General features: G+C 38.6%; 1 protein-coding gene across 1 annotated transcript in view; it reads left to right on the forward strand.

The window, feature by feature from the left end:
• Positions 1–17,352, forward strand: part of capn12 (calpain 12) — a 50,711-nt gene that overhangs the window by 12,961 nt on the left and 20,398 nt on the right. Inside the window, exons 4-14 of the mRNA XM_049483780.1 lie at positions 4,673–4,806; positions 7,007–7,178; positions 8,209–8,292; positions 8,397–8,482; positions 10,081–10,158; positions 10,290–10,465; positions 11,604–11,848; positions 12,974–12,985; positions 14,131–14,339; positions 15,376–15,412; positions 15,502–15,576. Of these exons, the coding sequence (XP_049339737.1) occupies positions 4,673–4,806; positions 7,007–7,178; positions 8,209–8,292; positions 8,397–8,482; positions 10,081–10,158; positions 10,290–10,465; positions 11,604–11,848; positions 12,974–12,985; positions 14,131–14,339; positions 15,376–15,412; positions 15,502–15,576 (1,308 nt within the window). The remainder of the gene's footprint in view (positions 1–4,672; positions 4,807–7,006; positions 7,179–8,208; positions 8,293–8,396; positions 8,483–10,080; positions 10,159–10,289; positions 10,466–11,603; positions 11,849–12,973; positions 12,986–14,130; positions 14,340–15,375; positions 15,413–15,501; positions 15,577–17,352) is intronic.

Genomic DNA, 17,352 nt, shown 5'->3' on the forward strand with positions numbered 1-17,352 from the left:
ATTTGCCCCTTATATCTAAGTATCATATCTAAGTTTACTAATATTACTACTACTAAAAATCGTTATATGTAAGTCAATGTAAAAAGCTTTTGTTTAAAGTTTTGTCATGTTCTTTTGGTCCATTTATCACAACATTTTTGCAGAATCAAATTATGTAAAAAAACGTTTTTGCACGTCGGTGACAATATTGCCACAGGACCCTGTTTTAGTGATCTAAACAAGACCAGTCAATTGCATATAGCTCAGCTTGCTTTAGGGGGTGTCTGTGGCTCTTTGGTATCGTGAGTGTGCAAAAAAATATGCCTTCAATGGCTCAAAACTTGAAGAATTAACTAATCTATTTTCTTACGTACAGCGCACTGGATTATAAGGCGCATTTTATGCGATACTAGTAAGGAACAGGGGTGTTGCCATGTTTCCCTTCTAATTCAGCAGGTTCTGATGCTGAGTGGCAAGCTAAGTAAACAAAACTGTAATTCTTAAAAAAAAAAAACGGTAACACTTTCTATGAATGTCATCTTTATTAGACGCTATAACCACATTCATAACATATTATAATTGCATTCATAAGGCATTACAAACATGGTTATAAATGTTTATAAAAATGCATAACCCATTATAGCCATGTTTGTTAAGCATTATGACCTGTGATCATAATACATTATAAGCTGTGCTTATAATATAAATGTTAAAATAGTATATCTCTATCATTAATAATCTAGTCCTACAATGAAAGTCTGGCGCTTTACTTACTTAGAGCGCACAAAGACCTGTTATAATACATTATAATTAATTAATATTATATTCAAGATAAGTATAATTCATGAGTGGTTAAAATATATTTATAGGATTATTGAGGGTGTGTTTATAAGTTGGAAGCTTTTTTAGTCATGATACAAGTCTGCAAGCTGGGACTGAGTTTCTTGGTATTGATGTATAACATGTTATAAACCCAGCTATTAATGCATTATAATCACAGTTCATGATGCATAATAAACATGGCTATAATGAATTATACATTTTTATAAATATGTATAGCCATGTTTATAATGCCTTATGAATGCATTATAATGTTATATGAGTATGTTTATAGAGTCTTATAGAGATTACATTTAAAGAACGTGTTACCAAAAAAACATTTTCTTTTAAAGTCAAACAAGCTCTGGATGTTAATCTACACAGATTTCTTTCCTGAAAACTGTTTATTTTGGTAAGTAAGGCAGCATTAGCATTAGCAAATAACCACTACAGCTAGCTGCCTGACAGAGCTACACCGAGGAACACTGGGGGTTCCGGTAAGCCAGGGTAAAATTAGCTAGCAGTTTGTCCCGCGTAGCTTGTTTTAACACAGTAAACACACAGACTACATTCTAAAATACTCGCTATTAGCGGCTAATGCTAATACTGCTCCAGTCTCGGTGCTGAAAAACTAAACTGAAACTTCTGTATAACTCTGTACTTCAGTGGCTTCAGTGGCTTAACTGCTCCTTAATACCCGACTGGATACCTGACCAGATTATAAGGAGGTTAAAGGATTTTAAATGCACCTTATAGTCTGACAATTATGGTACTATGTGTACAGTATTTGTAAGCAGTATAAGCTATATATAAAGTGTGGGTTAAGGTTTGCTGTGGTTCCTGTAGGTGAGGTGGTCTTTAGCTGTGGTCCAGAGGTGTTGCAGTGGGGGTGGGGGTGGAGTTGGGGGATGTTATGTTGAATGGGGTGTGTTGTTGGATTTGGGATGGTAGTTCTCCAGAAGTAGGGTTAGTGACCCCATGAGTCTAAACCAGGGGTGTCCAATCTTTTTTTGTTGGGGGCCAGAAGGAGAAATATATTTGAAGTCACGGGCCACAGACTCTATAATAAAACAAATAATGAAATATACCACTTTAAATAATACATTTTCCTGATTATTTCATTTACACACCATTTTACTTGACTTACTCTCTTTATCTTTGACAGTGTTGTGTAAACTAAGATTTTTCAAATTGATGTTTTATTTCATGATGTCTCTTAATATTAAACTCCTTAATTACGGCAACTTTTAGACTCTTTTGCCTGTTTTTCTGCGCTAGAAATGCACACCCTCTCCACTTTTAGACTCTTTGCCCGTTTTTCTGTGCTAGAAATGCGCACTCTCTCCGCTTTTAGACTCTTTTGCCCGTTTTTCTGTGCTAGAAATGCGCACTCTCTCCACTTTTACACTCTTTTGCCCGTTTTTCTGCGCTAGAAATGCGCACTCTCTCCGCTTTTAGACTCTTTTGCCCGTTTTTCTGCGCTAGAAATGCGCACTCTTTCCGCTTTTAGATTCTTTTGCCCGTTTTTCTGCGCTAGAAATGCGCACCCTCTCCGCTTTTAGACTCTTTGCCTGTTTTTCTGTGCTAGAAATGCGCACTCTCTCCGCTTTTAGACTCTTTGCCTGTTTTTCTGCGCTAGAAATGTGCACTCTCTCCACTTTTAGACTCTTTGCCTGTTTTTCTGCGCTAGAAATGCGCACTCTCTCCGCTTTTAGACTCTTTTGCCCGTTTTTCTGCGCTAGAAATGCGCACTCTTTCCGCTTTTAGATTCTTTTGCCCGTTTTTCTGCGCTAGAAATGCGCACCCTCTCCGCTTTTAGACTCTTTGCCTGTTTTTCTGCGCTAGAAATGCGCACTCTCTCCGCTTTTAGACTCTTTGCCTGTTTTTCTGCGCTAGAAATGTGCACTCTCTCCACTTTTAGACTCTTTGCCTGTTTTTCTGCGCTAGAAATGCGCACTCTCTCCGCTTTTAGACTCTTTGCCCGTTTTTCTGTGCTAGAAATGTGCACTCTCTCCACTTTTAGACTCTTTGCCTGTTTTTCTGCGCTAGAAATGCGCACTCTCTCCGCTTTTAGACTCGTTTGCCCTGTTTTTCTGCGCTAGAAATGCGCACTCTCTCCACTTTTACACTCTTTTGCCCGTTTTTCTGCGCTAGAAATGCGCACTCTCTCCACTTTTACACTCTTTTGCCCATTTTCTGTGCTAGAAATGCGCACTCTCTCCACTTTTACACTCTTTTGCCCGTTTTTCTGCGCTAGAAATGCGCACTCTCTCCGCTTTTAGACTCTTTTGCCCGTTTTTCTGCGCTAGAAATGCGCACTCTCTCCGCTTTTAGACTCTTTTGCCCGTTTTTCTGCGCTAGAAATGCGCACTCTTTCCGCTTTTAGATTCTTTTGCCCGTTTTTCTGCGCTAGAAATGCGCACCCTCTCCGCTTTTAGACTCTTTGCCTGTTTTTCTGCGCTAGAAATGCGCACCCTCTCCGCTTTTAGACTCTTTGGCCCGTTTTTTTGTGCTTGAAATGCGCACTCTCTCCGCTTTTAGACTCTTTTACCCCGTTTTTCTGCGCTAGAAATGCGCACTCTCTCCACTTTTAGACTCCTTTGCTCATTTTCTGCGCTAGAAATGCGCACTCTCTCCACTTTTAGACTCTTTTGCCCGTTTTTCTGCGCTAGAAATGCGCACTCTCTCCACTTTTAGACTCCTTTGCCCATTTTCTCCGCTAGAAATGCGCACTCTCTCCACTTTTAGACTCTTTTGCCCGTTTTTCTGCGCTAGAAATGCGCACTCTCTCCGCTTTTAGACTCTTTGCCTGTTTTTCTGCGCTAGAAATGCACACTCTCTCCGCTTTTAGACTCTTTGCCCGTTTTTCTTCGCTAGAAATGCGCACTCTCTCCGCTTTTAGAGTCTTTTGCCCGTTTTTCTGCGCTAGAAATGCACACCTTCTCCCCTTTTAGACTGTTTGCCCGTTTTTCTGCGCTAGAAATGCGCACCCTCTCCGCTTTTAGAGTCTTTTGCCCGTTTTTCTGTGCTAGAAATGCACACCTTCTCCCCTTTTAGACTCTTTGCCCGTTTTTCTGCGCTAGAAATGCGCACCCTCTCCGCTTTTTGACTCTTTTGTCCGTTTTTCTGCGCTAGAAATGCACACCTTTTCCGCTTTTAGACTCTTTTGCCCCGTTTTTATGCGCTAGAAATGCGCACTCTCTCCGCTTTTAGACTCTTTTGCCTCGTTTTTCTGAGCTAGAAATGCGCACTCTCTCCGCTTTTAGACTCTTTGGCTCGTTTCTGACACCTAGCGTTCAAACTTTGAATCTCACATTATAAAAACCTGCTTAACAGCGGGCCAACTTTCATTCTATTTCTAAAATACCTCGCGGGCCGCTCCAAAAAAGGAAACGGGCCGCAAATGGCCCACGGGCCGTAGTTTGGACATCCCTGGTCTAAAGCATTGCCACTATGATCAGGAGATCGCTGGTTCGAATCCTGTTCATGCAGCTTGCCATCAGCTGCCGGAGCTCTGAGAGAGCACAGTTGTCCTCAGTGTTGTACTTTATCTGGGTGGATACAGTAGATGGCACTCTTTCCTCTCATGGCTCCTAGGGTGATGTGGATCAGCACGAAGCTGCATCTGTGAGCTGATGTATCAGAACCGAGACACTGCGCTTTCCTCCAAACGCGCTTTGATGCTACTCTGCAATGCTGCAATTAACAGCAGAAAATGGGAGAAAATTATGAATAAAAAAATGAGTGTAATACATAATGATGATGATGGTGACATCAATCAAATATTAATCATTTTTTTTATTAATAGTTTTTTGACTTTTGACTCATCCTGTAGTAAAACATTTTATTCTCTCTCTCTCTCTCTCTCCTTCAGTTCTGGCAGTATGGTGAGTGGGTGGAGGTGGTGGTGGATGACAGGCTGCCCGTGCGAGGAGGCCGTCTGCTCTTCAGCTACTCCCGCACCAACAACGAGTTCTGGAGCGCCCTGGTGGAGAAGGCCTACGCCAAGTCAGTCCCAGCATATGTGTGTATGACTGTGTGTGAGTGTGTGGGACAGGGAGCAGCAGAGTCAGAGCTCCATGCTGCTTCATCAGGATGTTTTTACAGATTAATTACACGTAAACAGATTACTGACCAGACTCTACTCCCCTACTGTACTCCAGCCCAGCCCTGAGTGAGGAGAGGAGCGTATAACTAAAGTACTCTAATGTTCAGAACAGTTTATAGCAGTTGGTACTGCAGAGTGTGTGAGCATCCTTGTGTTAAGGAAGTATACTTAAGAGCATTAAAAGTATGTTTAAATTAGATAAAGAATACGAAAAGTAAAGTTTCTATTTAATAGAAACAATAGTTTCTCAATCAGTGTCTCTGATTTTGCTATTTATAGGTTTATGTTTGAGTAAAATGAACATTGTTGTTTTATTCTATAAACTACAGACAACATCTCTCCCAAATTCCAAATAAAAATATTCTCATTTAGAGCATTTATTTACAGAAAATGAGAAATGACTGAAATAACAAAAAAAGATGCAGAACTTTCAGACCTTAAATAATGCAAAGAAAAAACAGGTTCATATTCATAAAATCACAGTTTTTTTCATGCATCTTGGCATCATGTTCTCCTCCACCAGTCTTACACACTGCTTTTGGATAACTTTATGCTGCTTTACTCCTGGTGCAAAAATTCAAGCAGTTCAGTTTGGTGGTTTGATGGCTTGTGATCATCCATCTTCCTCTTGATTATATTATAGTTTTCAATTTGGTCAAATCAAAGACACTAAGTAATTTTTAAGTGCTCTCTTATTTTTTATTCCAGTGCTGTATATGTAGTATCGACACTTGGGCGCATAAACAATGTTTAGAATCATTGATTCCAATTTGCACTTGATTCCGGATCCGATTCACTTAATAAATTGATCGCCTCTACACTCAGCCCATCATTTAAGTTCCTCAAGTTCCTCAAAGCATCCAAACACCAAATAGATCTCATGACAATCAAAGAAATATCAGCAGATACTAAAGTATAATTGTCTCCCAACTTTTGCATGCCATATCTTCCACTTTCCTCAGCTTTCCAGTTATCTTATTAACAAAAACACTAATAATTTTTAGTTCCATGTTGAATCTTCTATTATTCCACTAATTTCTGTTGTTATCAATTCAGTATCGGTATTAAGATATTTAGGCAGGTATCGTATGGAAAAAGTAAAAAAATTGGTATCATGCAGGCCAGACATAAGACAGACACTCGCAGATACAATTCACAGTGTTTATGAAAGGGATTAGGCTTACGGAAGTCATGCAGGGTCGAGGCAGAAGACAAAAAAAAATAGGCAAGGCAAAGGTGAAGTCATAAAAATAAAATGGATCAGTAACCAGAAGACAAAAAAAGAAAACGCATTGTATGTACGCTAGATAAATAGGTGCAATACTTCACTCTAAAAAAACAGACTCAAAGGTACATTCTTAATAATTGTACCCTCAAAGGTACAATATTGGTCTTTACAGGGTCAGATTTGTTCCCTCTGAAGTACAAAGACATTCCTAACAGCACTAAGTACAAATTTGTACCATTTAACCTGCAGCCAAAAGGTACATTCAGTATTCTGTATCACTGTACTAATAAAGTATATATATTTTAATTGCACATGTTTTATTTGAAAGCCAGACAATTTTGGATCATCAAGTTCTTGACACATATTTAGCTGATAATGTTTATAATCTTTATAAGAATCTTTACTGGCACAAAAAAACATGGGGACAAAAAAAAGGACTTTCACTGAAAGGTACTTTTTTGTACCTCAATATAAGGTACAGCCCCAGCGACGAGCTTTGTACTCTTTTAAGTTCAAATCTATACTTAGTTTTACTTACTGTGTTGGCAGGATAGGACGGCAAGTAGGAGTGTAAATATACAGGATAACAGGTGTGACCAATCAGTGGCTGGGTGAGCGGGAACGCCACATTGTTCCAATGAGGGTGCCTGCTTTTCCAGGGAGAATAGTTCAGAGACATCACAAGAATCGTAGAGCAGGATGTGCAATATAAGCGTAAAAGCAGGGCAAATTAATTTAATCAAACATGTCATGCTCTTTGCTGTTTAATATAAAATGAAAATACAAGAGGGAGATTATATCTGACCGATATAATTAATTTGACTTTATATCAACATATTAACGTGTGTGTGTGTGTGTGTGTGTGTGTCCAGGTTGATTGGTTCCTACGCCAGTCTGAAGGGGGGTAATATTTCTGAAGGGATGGAGGATTTTACTGGAGGAATCGCCTACACTCGCCCAGTATCCTCCAGAACCCCACCAGTGCTCTGGAGAACTCTCACCGCTGCCCTGTCCAGAGGCAGCCTGCTCAGCTGCTTCATACAGGTACACACACACACACTCACACACACGTACCTCATGTATCTTATCTTTTTAATACACCAATAAGCAAAAAACAATGGTTCAGATCAATGTTTGGAATGTACAGTACCAATTAAAAGTTGAACACACCTTAAATTCTGTGTTTTTCCATTTTTTAAAAATGTCCTTTATTGTAGATTAATACTAAAATCACCCAAACTATCAAGAAAAACATATGAAATTATTTAGTAAAGACAAAAAGTGTTAATAAAACCAGAATATATTTTATATTTTACAAATATATTCTTCAAAGTAGCACTTTTTCTTTTTTCTCAGTCAGCTTTATGAGGTAGAGTCACCTGGAATTCACTGGAATTCAGGCTTTCAGTTAACAGCTGTGCTGAACTCATCAAGAGTTAATTACTTGAATTTCTTGTCTCTTAATAAAGTGTTTGAGAGCATCAGTTAAAGTAAAGTAGTGAAGAGGTAGAGTTACAGGTATACAGTGAATAGTGAATATTTGAGTAATGTTCGAATCCAGATTATGAGAAGCAAAAACTACTCAACTAAATAAAGAAAAAATATATACTTAAAGAAAAAATGAAGGTCAGTCAATCCAAAAAGAAAAATTTCAAGAACTTCTGGAAAATATCCTCAAGTTCTTCTTAATATTCAAGTTTCGTCAAAAAAAAAAAAAAAATTGATCAAAAACTTTATAATGATGGAACTGGCACTCATCAGGACAACGATAAGTTGATCAGAGTTTCCAGCTTTAGAAACTAAATCTAAGCACCTAAATGCTTCTTTAAAGAGTATTTTGGTTTATTTAACACTTTTAAGTTACTACATGATTCCTTATGTGTTCGTTTAAAGCCTGGATGCCGTCAGTCTTAATCTATGATGCAGAATATTTTTAAATAATTAATTTTACACTGAATTCGAGGTGTGTCCGATTTTTTGACTGTTAATATATACTAAAAACAAATATCATTCTTTATTATTCCATTTATTTCCTAATTCAGTGATTATTATTATATTATTTTTTTGAGTTCAGGCCAAAAACGTGAAGGAGATCGGCACTGTTACAGCAGAGGGGCTGGTCAAAGGTCACGCTTATGCCATCACCGCTACTGATAAGGTAAAAAACTTCCTTATCTTTATACGCATCTACACCGGATGCCTGTGTTTTTAGGAAACAGTAAATAACAGCAGTTTTGTGTGTGTGTGTGTTTTTGTGCACAGGTTAAAAGAAACGATGAGGAGGTGTTGCTGGTGCGTCTGAGGAACCCCTGGGGTTTTGTGGAGTTCTGTGGACCCTGGAGTGATAAGTGAGAATTACCTGAGTTCTCATTTTAGTTATTTTCTTCTGTTTGGGTCTCGGGGGCTTATGTACAGAAATATACAGCAACTGGAACAAAGTCTAATCCATGAAATGGGCTTTAAAAAACTACACTTACACATTAAATACAGTTAAAAGTAAGTTACATCCTTTTTTATTAAACTATTTTACAATTTTTTTTTTTACTGTCAAATAAAAAAAAATGAAGACCATTTACTCTTCCTTCCAACAAAGATCACCCTAAGAGCAAGGCCAGGCTTAACTTCTAAGCAACTGAAGGCCTCTCTCACATTGGCGAGTGTTACTGTTCATTAAACATGGTGGTGGTAGTCTCGCAGTTTGGTCCTGTTTTGCTGCAGCTGGACCAGGATGGCTTGCCTTCATTGATGGAACAATACATTCTGAATTTTGTCAGTGTGGGCAGTGTGGGCAGTGTGCCAAGTCCTGCTGGAAAATGAAATCCGAACCTCCATAAAAGTTGTCAGTAGCAGAGGGAAGAATGAAGTGCTGTAAGATTTTGCAGGACTTGATAATAAAACACAGTGGATCAACACCAGCAGATGACATGTCTCTTTATCCAAACCATCACTGATTGGTGGAAACTTCACACTAGACCTCGAGCAGTTTGGACTGTGTGTCTCTCCACTCTTCCTCCAGACTCTGCTCCCTTTATTTACTTTAAATGAAATGTAAAATTTACTGATGATCAGTGATGGTTTGGAGAGTCATGTCTGTCATCTGCTGGTGTTGATCCACTGTGTTTTATTATCAAGTCTAAAGTCAGTGCAGTTTTGTTTTCCCACAAAATCTTACAGCACTTCATGCTTTTTCAACTTTTATGGAGATGCGGATTTCATTTTCCAGCAGGATTTGGCACACTGCCCACACTGCCAAAAGTACCAATTTGTTTTATATAATATTCTAATTTTCTGAGACACTGATTTTTGGGTTTTCATTGGCTGTAAGCTTCATAATCATCAACAAAAAAAGAAATAAACGCTTAAAATAGATCACTCTGTGTTTAATACATCTATATAATATATGAGTTTCACATTTTCAACTGAGTTATCACTTGTACATAGTATACTGGTTTAGAGATCACTTAAAAATGATGAGTTTCTTTGATTGTACCAAATTAAAAACCTCTGGAATATAATCAAGAGGAAGATGGATGATCACAAACCATCAAACCACCAAACTGAACTGCTTGAATTTCTGCACCAGGAGTAAAACAGCATAAAGTTATCCAAAAGCAGTGTGTAAGACTGGTGGAGGAGGAGAACATGATGCCAAGATGCATAAAAAAACTGTGATTAAAAATCAGGGTTATTCCACCAAATATTGATTTCTGAACTCTTAAAACTTTATGAATATGAACTTGTTTTCTTTGCATTATTTGAGGTCTGAAAGATCTGCATCTTTTTTATTATTTCTCATTTTCTGTAAATAAATGCTCTGAATTTGGGAGAAATGTTGTCTGTAGTTTATAGAATACAATGTTCATTTTACTCAAACATAAACCTATAAATAGCTATTTTTGTGTATATGTTAATGTGTATATATTCGTGTGTGTGTGTGTATGGATAGGTGTAAGGACTGGGAAGGCATAGACGCTGCTGAGAAGACCAGAATCCATTTGAACATTGAAGAGGACGGGGAGTTCTGGTATGCAAACATATGTGTACAGCCAGCAGTTGCTATAACTGCCCTATTGAAGTGTATTAATTGCATGTAATATTGTGTGTGTGTGTGTGTGGTGTGTGTTATGTTGTGTGTGTGTGTGTGTGTGTGTGTAGGATTGGGGTGGAGGATTTCTGTAAGATGTATGATACAGTGGAGCTGTGCAGTGTTAACCCCGACTCTGATGCTGGAGAGGACAGTGATGCTGCCAGTGTCTCTGATTGGTCCCTGACTTCCCACAAGGGATCATGGGTACCCATGTGCTCTGCAGGGGGCAGCCGCAAATACCCAAGTAAGTGTGTGTATGTGTGTGTGTGTGCTAAATGCATAAAATAAACTTTTATAATACTTATAGAAAATTTTTAAATAGTCATATAGAGTAATAAACCACATAAACGTGTCTTTTAGGGCGTTTTAACACCAGCTTTATTTGATTCAGTGACCAGATTAGGCTAGATCAAACCAAATCAGACAAAACCAAGCCATATTAGATTAGACAAAACCAAACCAAATAAAACCACACCAGACTACACCAGACTACACCAGATTAGACCAGACCAAATCAGACCAAAATCATCCCAACCAGACCAGACTAGACCAGATTGGACCAGACCAGACAAAACCATACCAGACCAGGCCAGAGAATACCAGATTAGAGTAAACCAGACAAATCCAAACCAGATCAGACCAAGAACAGACCAGACAAAACCAAACAAAACCATACCAGATGAGACCAGATTAGACCAGACCAGACAAAACCAGACCACGCCAGAGTAGACCAGATTAGACTAGACCAGATTAGACCAGGCCACACAAAACCAGAACAGGCCAGAGTAGACCAGATTAGACTAGACCAGATTAGACTAGACCAGACAAAACCAAACCAGATCAGACCAGACTAGACCAGATTAGACCAGACCAGACAAAACCAGAACAGGCCAGAGTAGACCAGATTAGACTAGACTAGATCTGGTTTGGTTTTGTCTGGTCTAGTCTAATATAGATCAGACCAGACTATATCAGACCAGACAAAACCAGACTAGGCCAGAGAAGACCAAATTAGACTAGACCAAACAAAACCAAATCAGATCAGACCAAATCCAGACCAGACCAGATTAGACCAGACCAGACAAAACCAAACCAGATCGGACCAAAACTAGACCAGATTAGACCAGAATAGATTATACCAGACAAAACTAAACCAGACCAAACCAGATTAGACCAGATCTATTGCTTTAGGCTCCAGTGAACAAACAACAAATAAACACCTGATACTTTTTCTTGTCCAATTCTTTCCCAGTTAAATGTATTTTTATTTATTGTCCTGCAGTTGTTTAAATACGTTTTGACATTAAATCATATATTATAAATATTATAATAATTTGTGAAATATAAATAAAGAAATGTGTCTTTTCTGTGTGTTTCTTCAGAATCGTTCTGGAAGAACCCTCAGTTCCACCTGGTGCTGTCTCAGCAGGACGTGGAGGATGTGGAGGTTTATGAGGATGATGTGGATGTTGGTGATGATGATGCTGGTGCTGCGGTGGTGAAGACGGGGGAGGAGAAGCAGAAGGAGAAGATGAGGAAGTGCACGATGCTGGTGGAGCTGCTGCAGAAGAATCGCAGACAGATCGACAAAGTCAACTTCCTCTACATCGCCTTCCACATCTACAAGGTGAGAACCAGAGAGACCCTACATCGCCATTTATACAGGCTTAAGCATTCAAACCTGCACTTTTCAGTCTGGATAAGTTGTACAGTGCTTTCTGTTCACCAATGGCGTAATCCTTAAATGTGGACCAAAAACTCAGCTGCGTTGAGACCCTTATGTGGAAATGGTCTTTATTGGATGTTTATTTGAGCTGTACTCTGCAGGTTTGAGCTGAATTATCCAAATCAAACCAAACCTAAACCAAACCACACTGGACCAGACCAAACCAAACCAAACCACACTAGACCAGACCAAACCAAACCAAACTAGACCAGACCAGACCAGACCAAACCCAATCCAGACCAAACCAAACCAAACCAAACTAGACCAGACCAAACCCAAACCAAATCCAAACCAGACCAAACCCAAACCAAACCAAACTAGACCAGACCAAACCCAATCCAGACCAAACCAAACCAAACTAGACCAGACCAAACCCAAACCAAACCAAATCCAAACCAGACCAAACCCAATCCAAACCAAACCAAACCAAACTAGACCAGACCAAACCCAATCCAAACCAATCCAAACTAGACCAGACCAGACCAGACCAAACCCAATCCAAACCAAACCAAACTAGACCAGACCAGACCAGACCAAACCAAACCAAACCCAATCCAAACCAAACAAAATCAGACCAAACCAAACCACACTAGACCAGACCAGACCAAACCAAATCCAAACCAGACCAAACTAGACCAGACCAGACCAATTCCCAATCCAAACCAAACCAAATCCAAACCAGACCAGACCAGACCAGACCAAACCATATTTTAAAAATGTTTTGACGTGGTTGGGATGGTTTGGCTAGAGCACATGTAACAACAACTGTAATGTAATGTAAATGCCTAAATTGTAATAAAAAACATTGTAATTAGCAACTCTTTTACTATTTTCTTAATTAATTCTTGACTATTTAATTTTTGCTACTGGTGATTTTGTCTGTATTAAATACTTAATATAGTCATATATACTACTACTGTGTTTTAAGGTATGGCAATACTGTGTACATTTCCCACCTTTAAGAAAGATGAAATTTGATGGATCTGACAGACTCACACATAGTGTCTCTTTCTTTTTTGTTTATAGGTTCCTCCTCAGGTGAGTAAATATTAAATTATTTGGTACTAACAACAGGGACAGTATCTCCAAAATCAGTAGGAGGCGCAGAGTCTAAAACAATGCCAATATGATCGGGAGATCGCCTGTTCGAATCCCAGTCATGCAGTTTGCCATCAGCTGCTGGAGTCCTGAGAGAGCGCACAGTTGGTCTTGCTCTCTGTGGGTGGATACAGTAGATGGTGCTCTTTCCCCTCATCATTCCTAGGGTGATGCGGATCAGCACAAGGCTGCGTCTGTGAGCTGATGTATCAGAACCGAGTTGCTGCGCTTTCCTCCGAGCGTTAGCGCTGTGATGCTAATTGGCAATGCTGCATCAGCAGCAGTTCAGAAAGAGGCGGAGTCTGACTTCACATGTATCGGAGGAGGCGTGTGCAAGTCTTCACCCTGCTGGTGTTGGGGCATCACTAGTGATAGGGGATATACAGCTGATGTAGCCAAATTGGGAAAAAATGTGGAAAAAAAATTAAATAAATCTAAAAAAAAAAATCTTAATGTAAGTAAAATGGGTTGCATGATTTCTAAAACACAGCTAGTGATAAAAAAAATTACCCACGATTTTGTTGTTCAGCTCTGGAACAAATTAAGACACCACCTAAAAATGATGAGTTTCTTTGATTTTACTAAATTAAAAATCTCTAGAATATAATCAAGAGGAAGATGGATGATCACAAGCCATCAAACCACCAAACTGAACTGCTTGAATTTTTGCACCAGGAGTAAAGCAGCATAAAGTTCCAAAAAGCATCCAAAAGCAGTGTGTAAGACTGGTGGAGGAGAACATGATGCCAAGATGCATGAAAACTGTGATTAAAAACCAGGGTTATTTCACCAAATATTAATTTCTGAACTCTTAAAACTTTATGAATATGAACTTGTTTTCTTTGCATTATTTAAGGTCTGAAAGCTCCGTATCTTTTTTGTTATTTCAGTCATTTCTCATTTTCTGTAAATAAATGCTCTAAAGGAGAATATTTTTATTTGTAATTTGGGAGAAATGTTGTCTGTAGTTTATAGAATAAAACAACAATGTTCATTTTACTCAAACATAAACCTATAAATGGTAAAATATGTTGAGTTGAGATGATTGTATTTAAATCTGGTTTCTGGCTGGTGTTCCTCTGCAGCTGCAGGACAGTACCAACACTTTTGACGGACAGTTCTTTAGCACCAACCCACTGGTGAGCCGATCCGGGCCGTACAAGAACTCTCGGGCCGTGTGGAGGAAGATCCACCTGGATCCTGGACACTATGTGATCCTGCCTTCAACACAGCGGCCCAACCAGCAGGGGGAGTTCTTCCTCCGTATCTACGCCAAAAAAGGAAACACACTGGGGTACGCAGCCAGATAACAGCCATCCAAAGGCATTTTCTCAGTCAGCTTTATGAGGTAGAGTCACCTGGAATTCAGGCTTTCAGTTAACAGCTGTGCTGAACTCATCAAGAGTTAATTACTTGAGTTTCTTGTCTCTTAATGTTAAAGTTTGAGAGCATCAGTTAAAGTAAAGTAGTGAAGAGGTAGAGTTACAGGTATACAGTGAATAGTGAATATTTGAGTAATGTTCGAATCCAGGTTATGAGAAGCAAGAACTACTCAACTAAATAAAAAATAAAAGCACTTTAAGAGATGAAGGTTAGTCAATCCAAAAAAAAAAAAGAATTTCAAGAACTTTAAAAGAATCCTCAATTGCAATCGTGAAAAAAAACATTAGAATCATTATAATGATGGAAGTGGCACTCATCAGGACCACCCCAGGAAAGGTTACGTTCATTCGAGTTACCAGCCTCAGAAACCACAAGTTAACAAACAGCTCCCCAGATAAGAGCACCTTTTTCGTTTGTTTAACACATGTTGCCAAATACAGAAGCAGTCAAAAAAAAAAATTATGTTCTTTATTGTAGAGTAATAGTAAACTCATCCAAACTATGAAGAAAAACATATGATTAGACATTTTTTCACATCTCTGCTGGATTTTCTCAGTCAGTTTTATGAGGTAGAGTCACTTGGAATTCAGGCTTTCAGATAACAGCTGTGCTGAACACATCAAGAGTTAATTACTTGAATTTCTTGTCTCTTAATAAAGTGTTTCAGAGCATCAGTTGTAAAGTAGTGAAGAGGTAGAGTTACAGGTATAGAACAAGAACTACTCAACTAAGTAAAGAAAATAAATACTTAAAGAAATAAAGGACAGTCAATCTGAAAAAAAAAGATGAAACGATGGAACTGGCCCTCATCAGGACTGCTCCAGGAGGAAAAGGGTGGAAGAGCAAGAGTTTCCTCTGTTGTACAGAGTCTAATAGATCACTTCCCTATTCATTTACTATGTAGGAAATCTAAATATGTAATATTTGATTTGTGTGGTTTGTTGCAGGGCTCGTGAGATCACCTGCCCCACTGCTTTCTCCATGGTGAGTGTTCTGCTTACAGAAACTCAGTTTAAATACAACAGTTTTTAACATTTTCTACTGTAATTAACTCTGTCCTGCATCTTCTATAGACTGTAATGTCCAAACCACCACTTCCTGAAGATCAGAGGAGGGTGCAGAAGTGGTTTGATGAAGAGGCCGGACAGGTAATCATCCATAATACTGTAAAACCAGACTTAACTACTACAATAGCACACCTGTTAAATTACACTGTATGGACAGAAGTATTAAGACATGTCTGTGTTTTCTTCTAGAATTAAATAAGGATATTAAAAAAGAGTTTATCCTTCTTTTGTTGGAGTAACTGTCTCCAAAAGAATAGGAGTGTGTTTGACATTGGGGGGACACATTTGCTAAAATTAATCAAAGAAAAAAAAAATGCATGCAATGTCTCCTGAATTATATACAGATTTGGTTATTATTATTATTATTATTATTATTATTATTATTATTATTATTATGTATTGGCATGCCAATTTTGTTGTATATTTACATTTTCTCCACTCCTCTGTGTTTATGTAACTGTTCGTTTCATGGAGATTTTTAGCAGCAGTTAATATAAACATTAGATAACGCAAACGCTCCCAGATTGTTAGCAGAACTAGACATTACCCAAAAGTTATTGTAGTGATTTATTGCTCTCATCACTGACCTTGCGTGTAAAGCTAGTGTTGTGCCAAATTCAGCACCCCCGCCAGGAAAAGCACCCTCTCTCGGGAGCATGTACTAACCTACATCTTCTTGGCTTTAACTTTACTTAGAAAATGGAAATACCCAAGATACTGTTCTAAGCTTCGCTGACTCGTAATAAATAAGGAAAAATAAACACGTCACCTGCAGCCTCTCCTGAGAGGAGGTGCTTTTCATGGCGGGGTACTAAATTCAGCACCATAGTAGTTCTTAAATTTGCACCCCCACCAGGAAAAGCACCCACTCTTGGCAGCGTGTATGCACTGTCCTCTTGATAAAAGCAGAGATAATTGCTTTAGCTAACTTTTTTATTTAGAAACACGCTCCCAAGAGGGGGTGCTTTTCATGGCAGGGGTGCAGATTTTGGCATGCATTCAAATTTAAAGTTTTTTTTTAAAACTGCTCTTTTTTGTGGTATCTATGGTATTTATTGTTGATGATTATGGCTGACAGCCAATGAAAACCCAAAAATCAGTGTCTTAGAACAGTGGTTCCCAACCTATGGGTCGCGAAGCCCTCTTGATTTTAAGGGGTTTAATTTTAATACTATATATAGTCTAGGGTAAGCAAAATTCGCCGTGCTGCGCTGCGCTCTCTCTGTCTCTCTCTCTCTCTCTCTGGCGCGCACGCGGGCGCTCTCTCCGGCAGCGCGGAGCTGAATTCAGCGCGAGGCTGAATATAATAATATAAGAATATAAGAATATAAAACTCAGTTTAGTTAAATAAATGAAAATGAGTGAGGGCCTGTAAAGTTAATCAATTATTGTCCAATATTTGGACAGGTTGAGGTTTTGGTGAGCTGTTTTACTGATTTGAAACTGAAACTGAAACTGATATTATTCTTTTTTTTTGTTTGTTTTTATTTTATATAAATTATTTTTTATTCATTTTAAATAGTTGTATTATTTTATTGATATAATTATTTTTTCTTCATAAGATAAAAATTCCTTATGTTTTATGTATCAATTTTTCCTTTTTTACGTGTTTATTTTATTCATCTATAGTAAATGTCAGTTTTTATTTGTCATTTCTAACACCTCCCCCCCCCCAACCTAATTATACACTTACATCTTTTACATTTGGGGGTGGGGGGGGGGGTTATGTTGGGTCACCAAAGCTTACAATGGTAAAAATATGGGTCCCTGAAGAAAAAGGTTGGGAACCACTGTCTTAGAACATTAGAATATTATATAAGACCAATTGGTACTTTTGTCAGTGTGGGCAGTGTGCCA

Source organism: Astyanax mexicanus, chromosome 9, assembly GCF_023375975.1.
Source record: "Astyanax mexicanus isolate ESR-SI-001 chromosome 9, AstMex3_surface, whole genome shotgun sequence".
Taxonomy (NCBI): Eukaryota; Metazoa; Chordata; class Actinopteri; order Characiformes; family Acestrorhamphidae; genus Astyanax; species Astyanax mexicanus.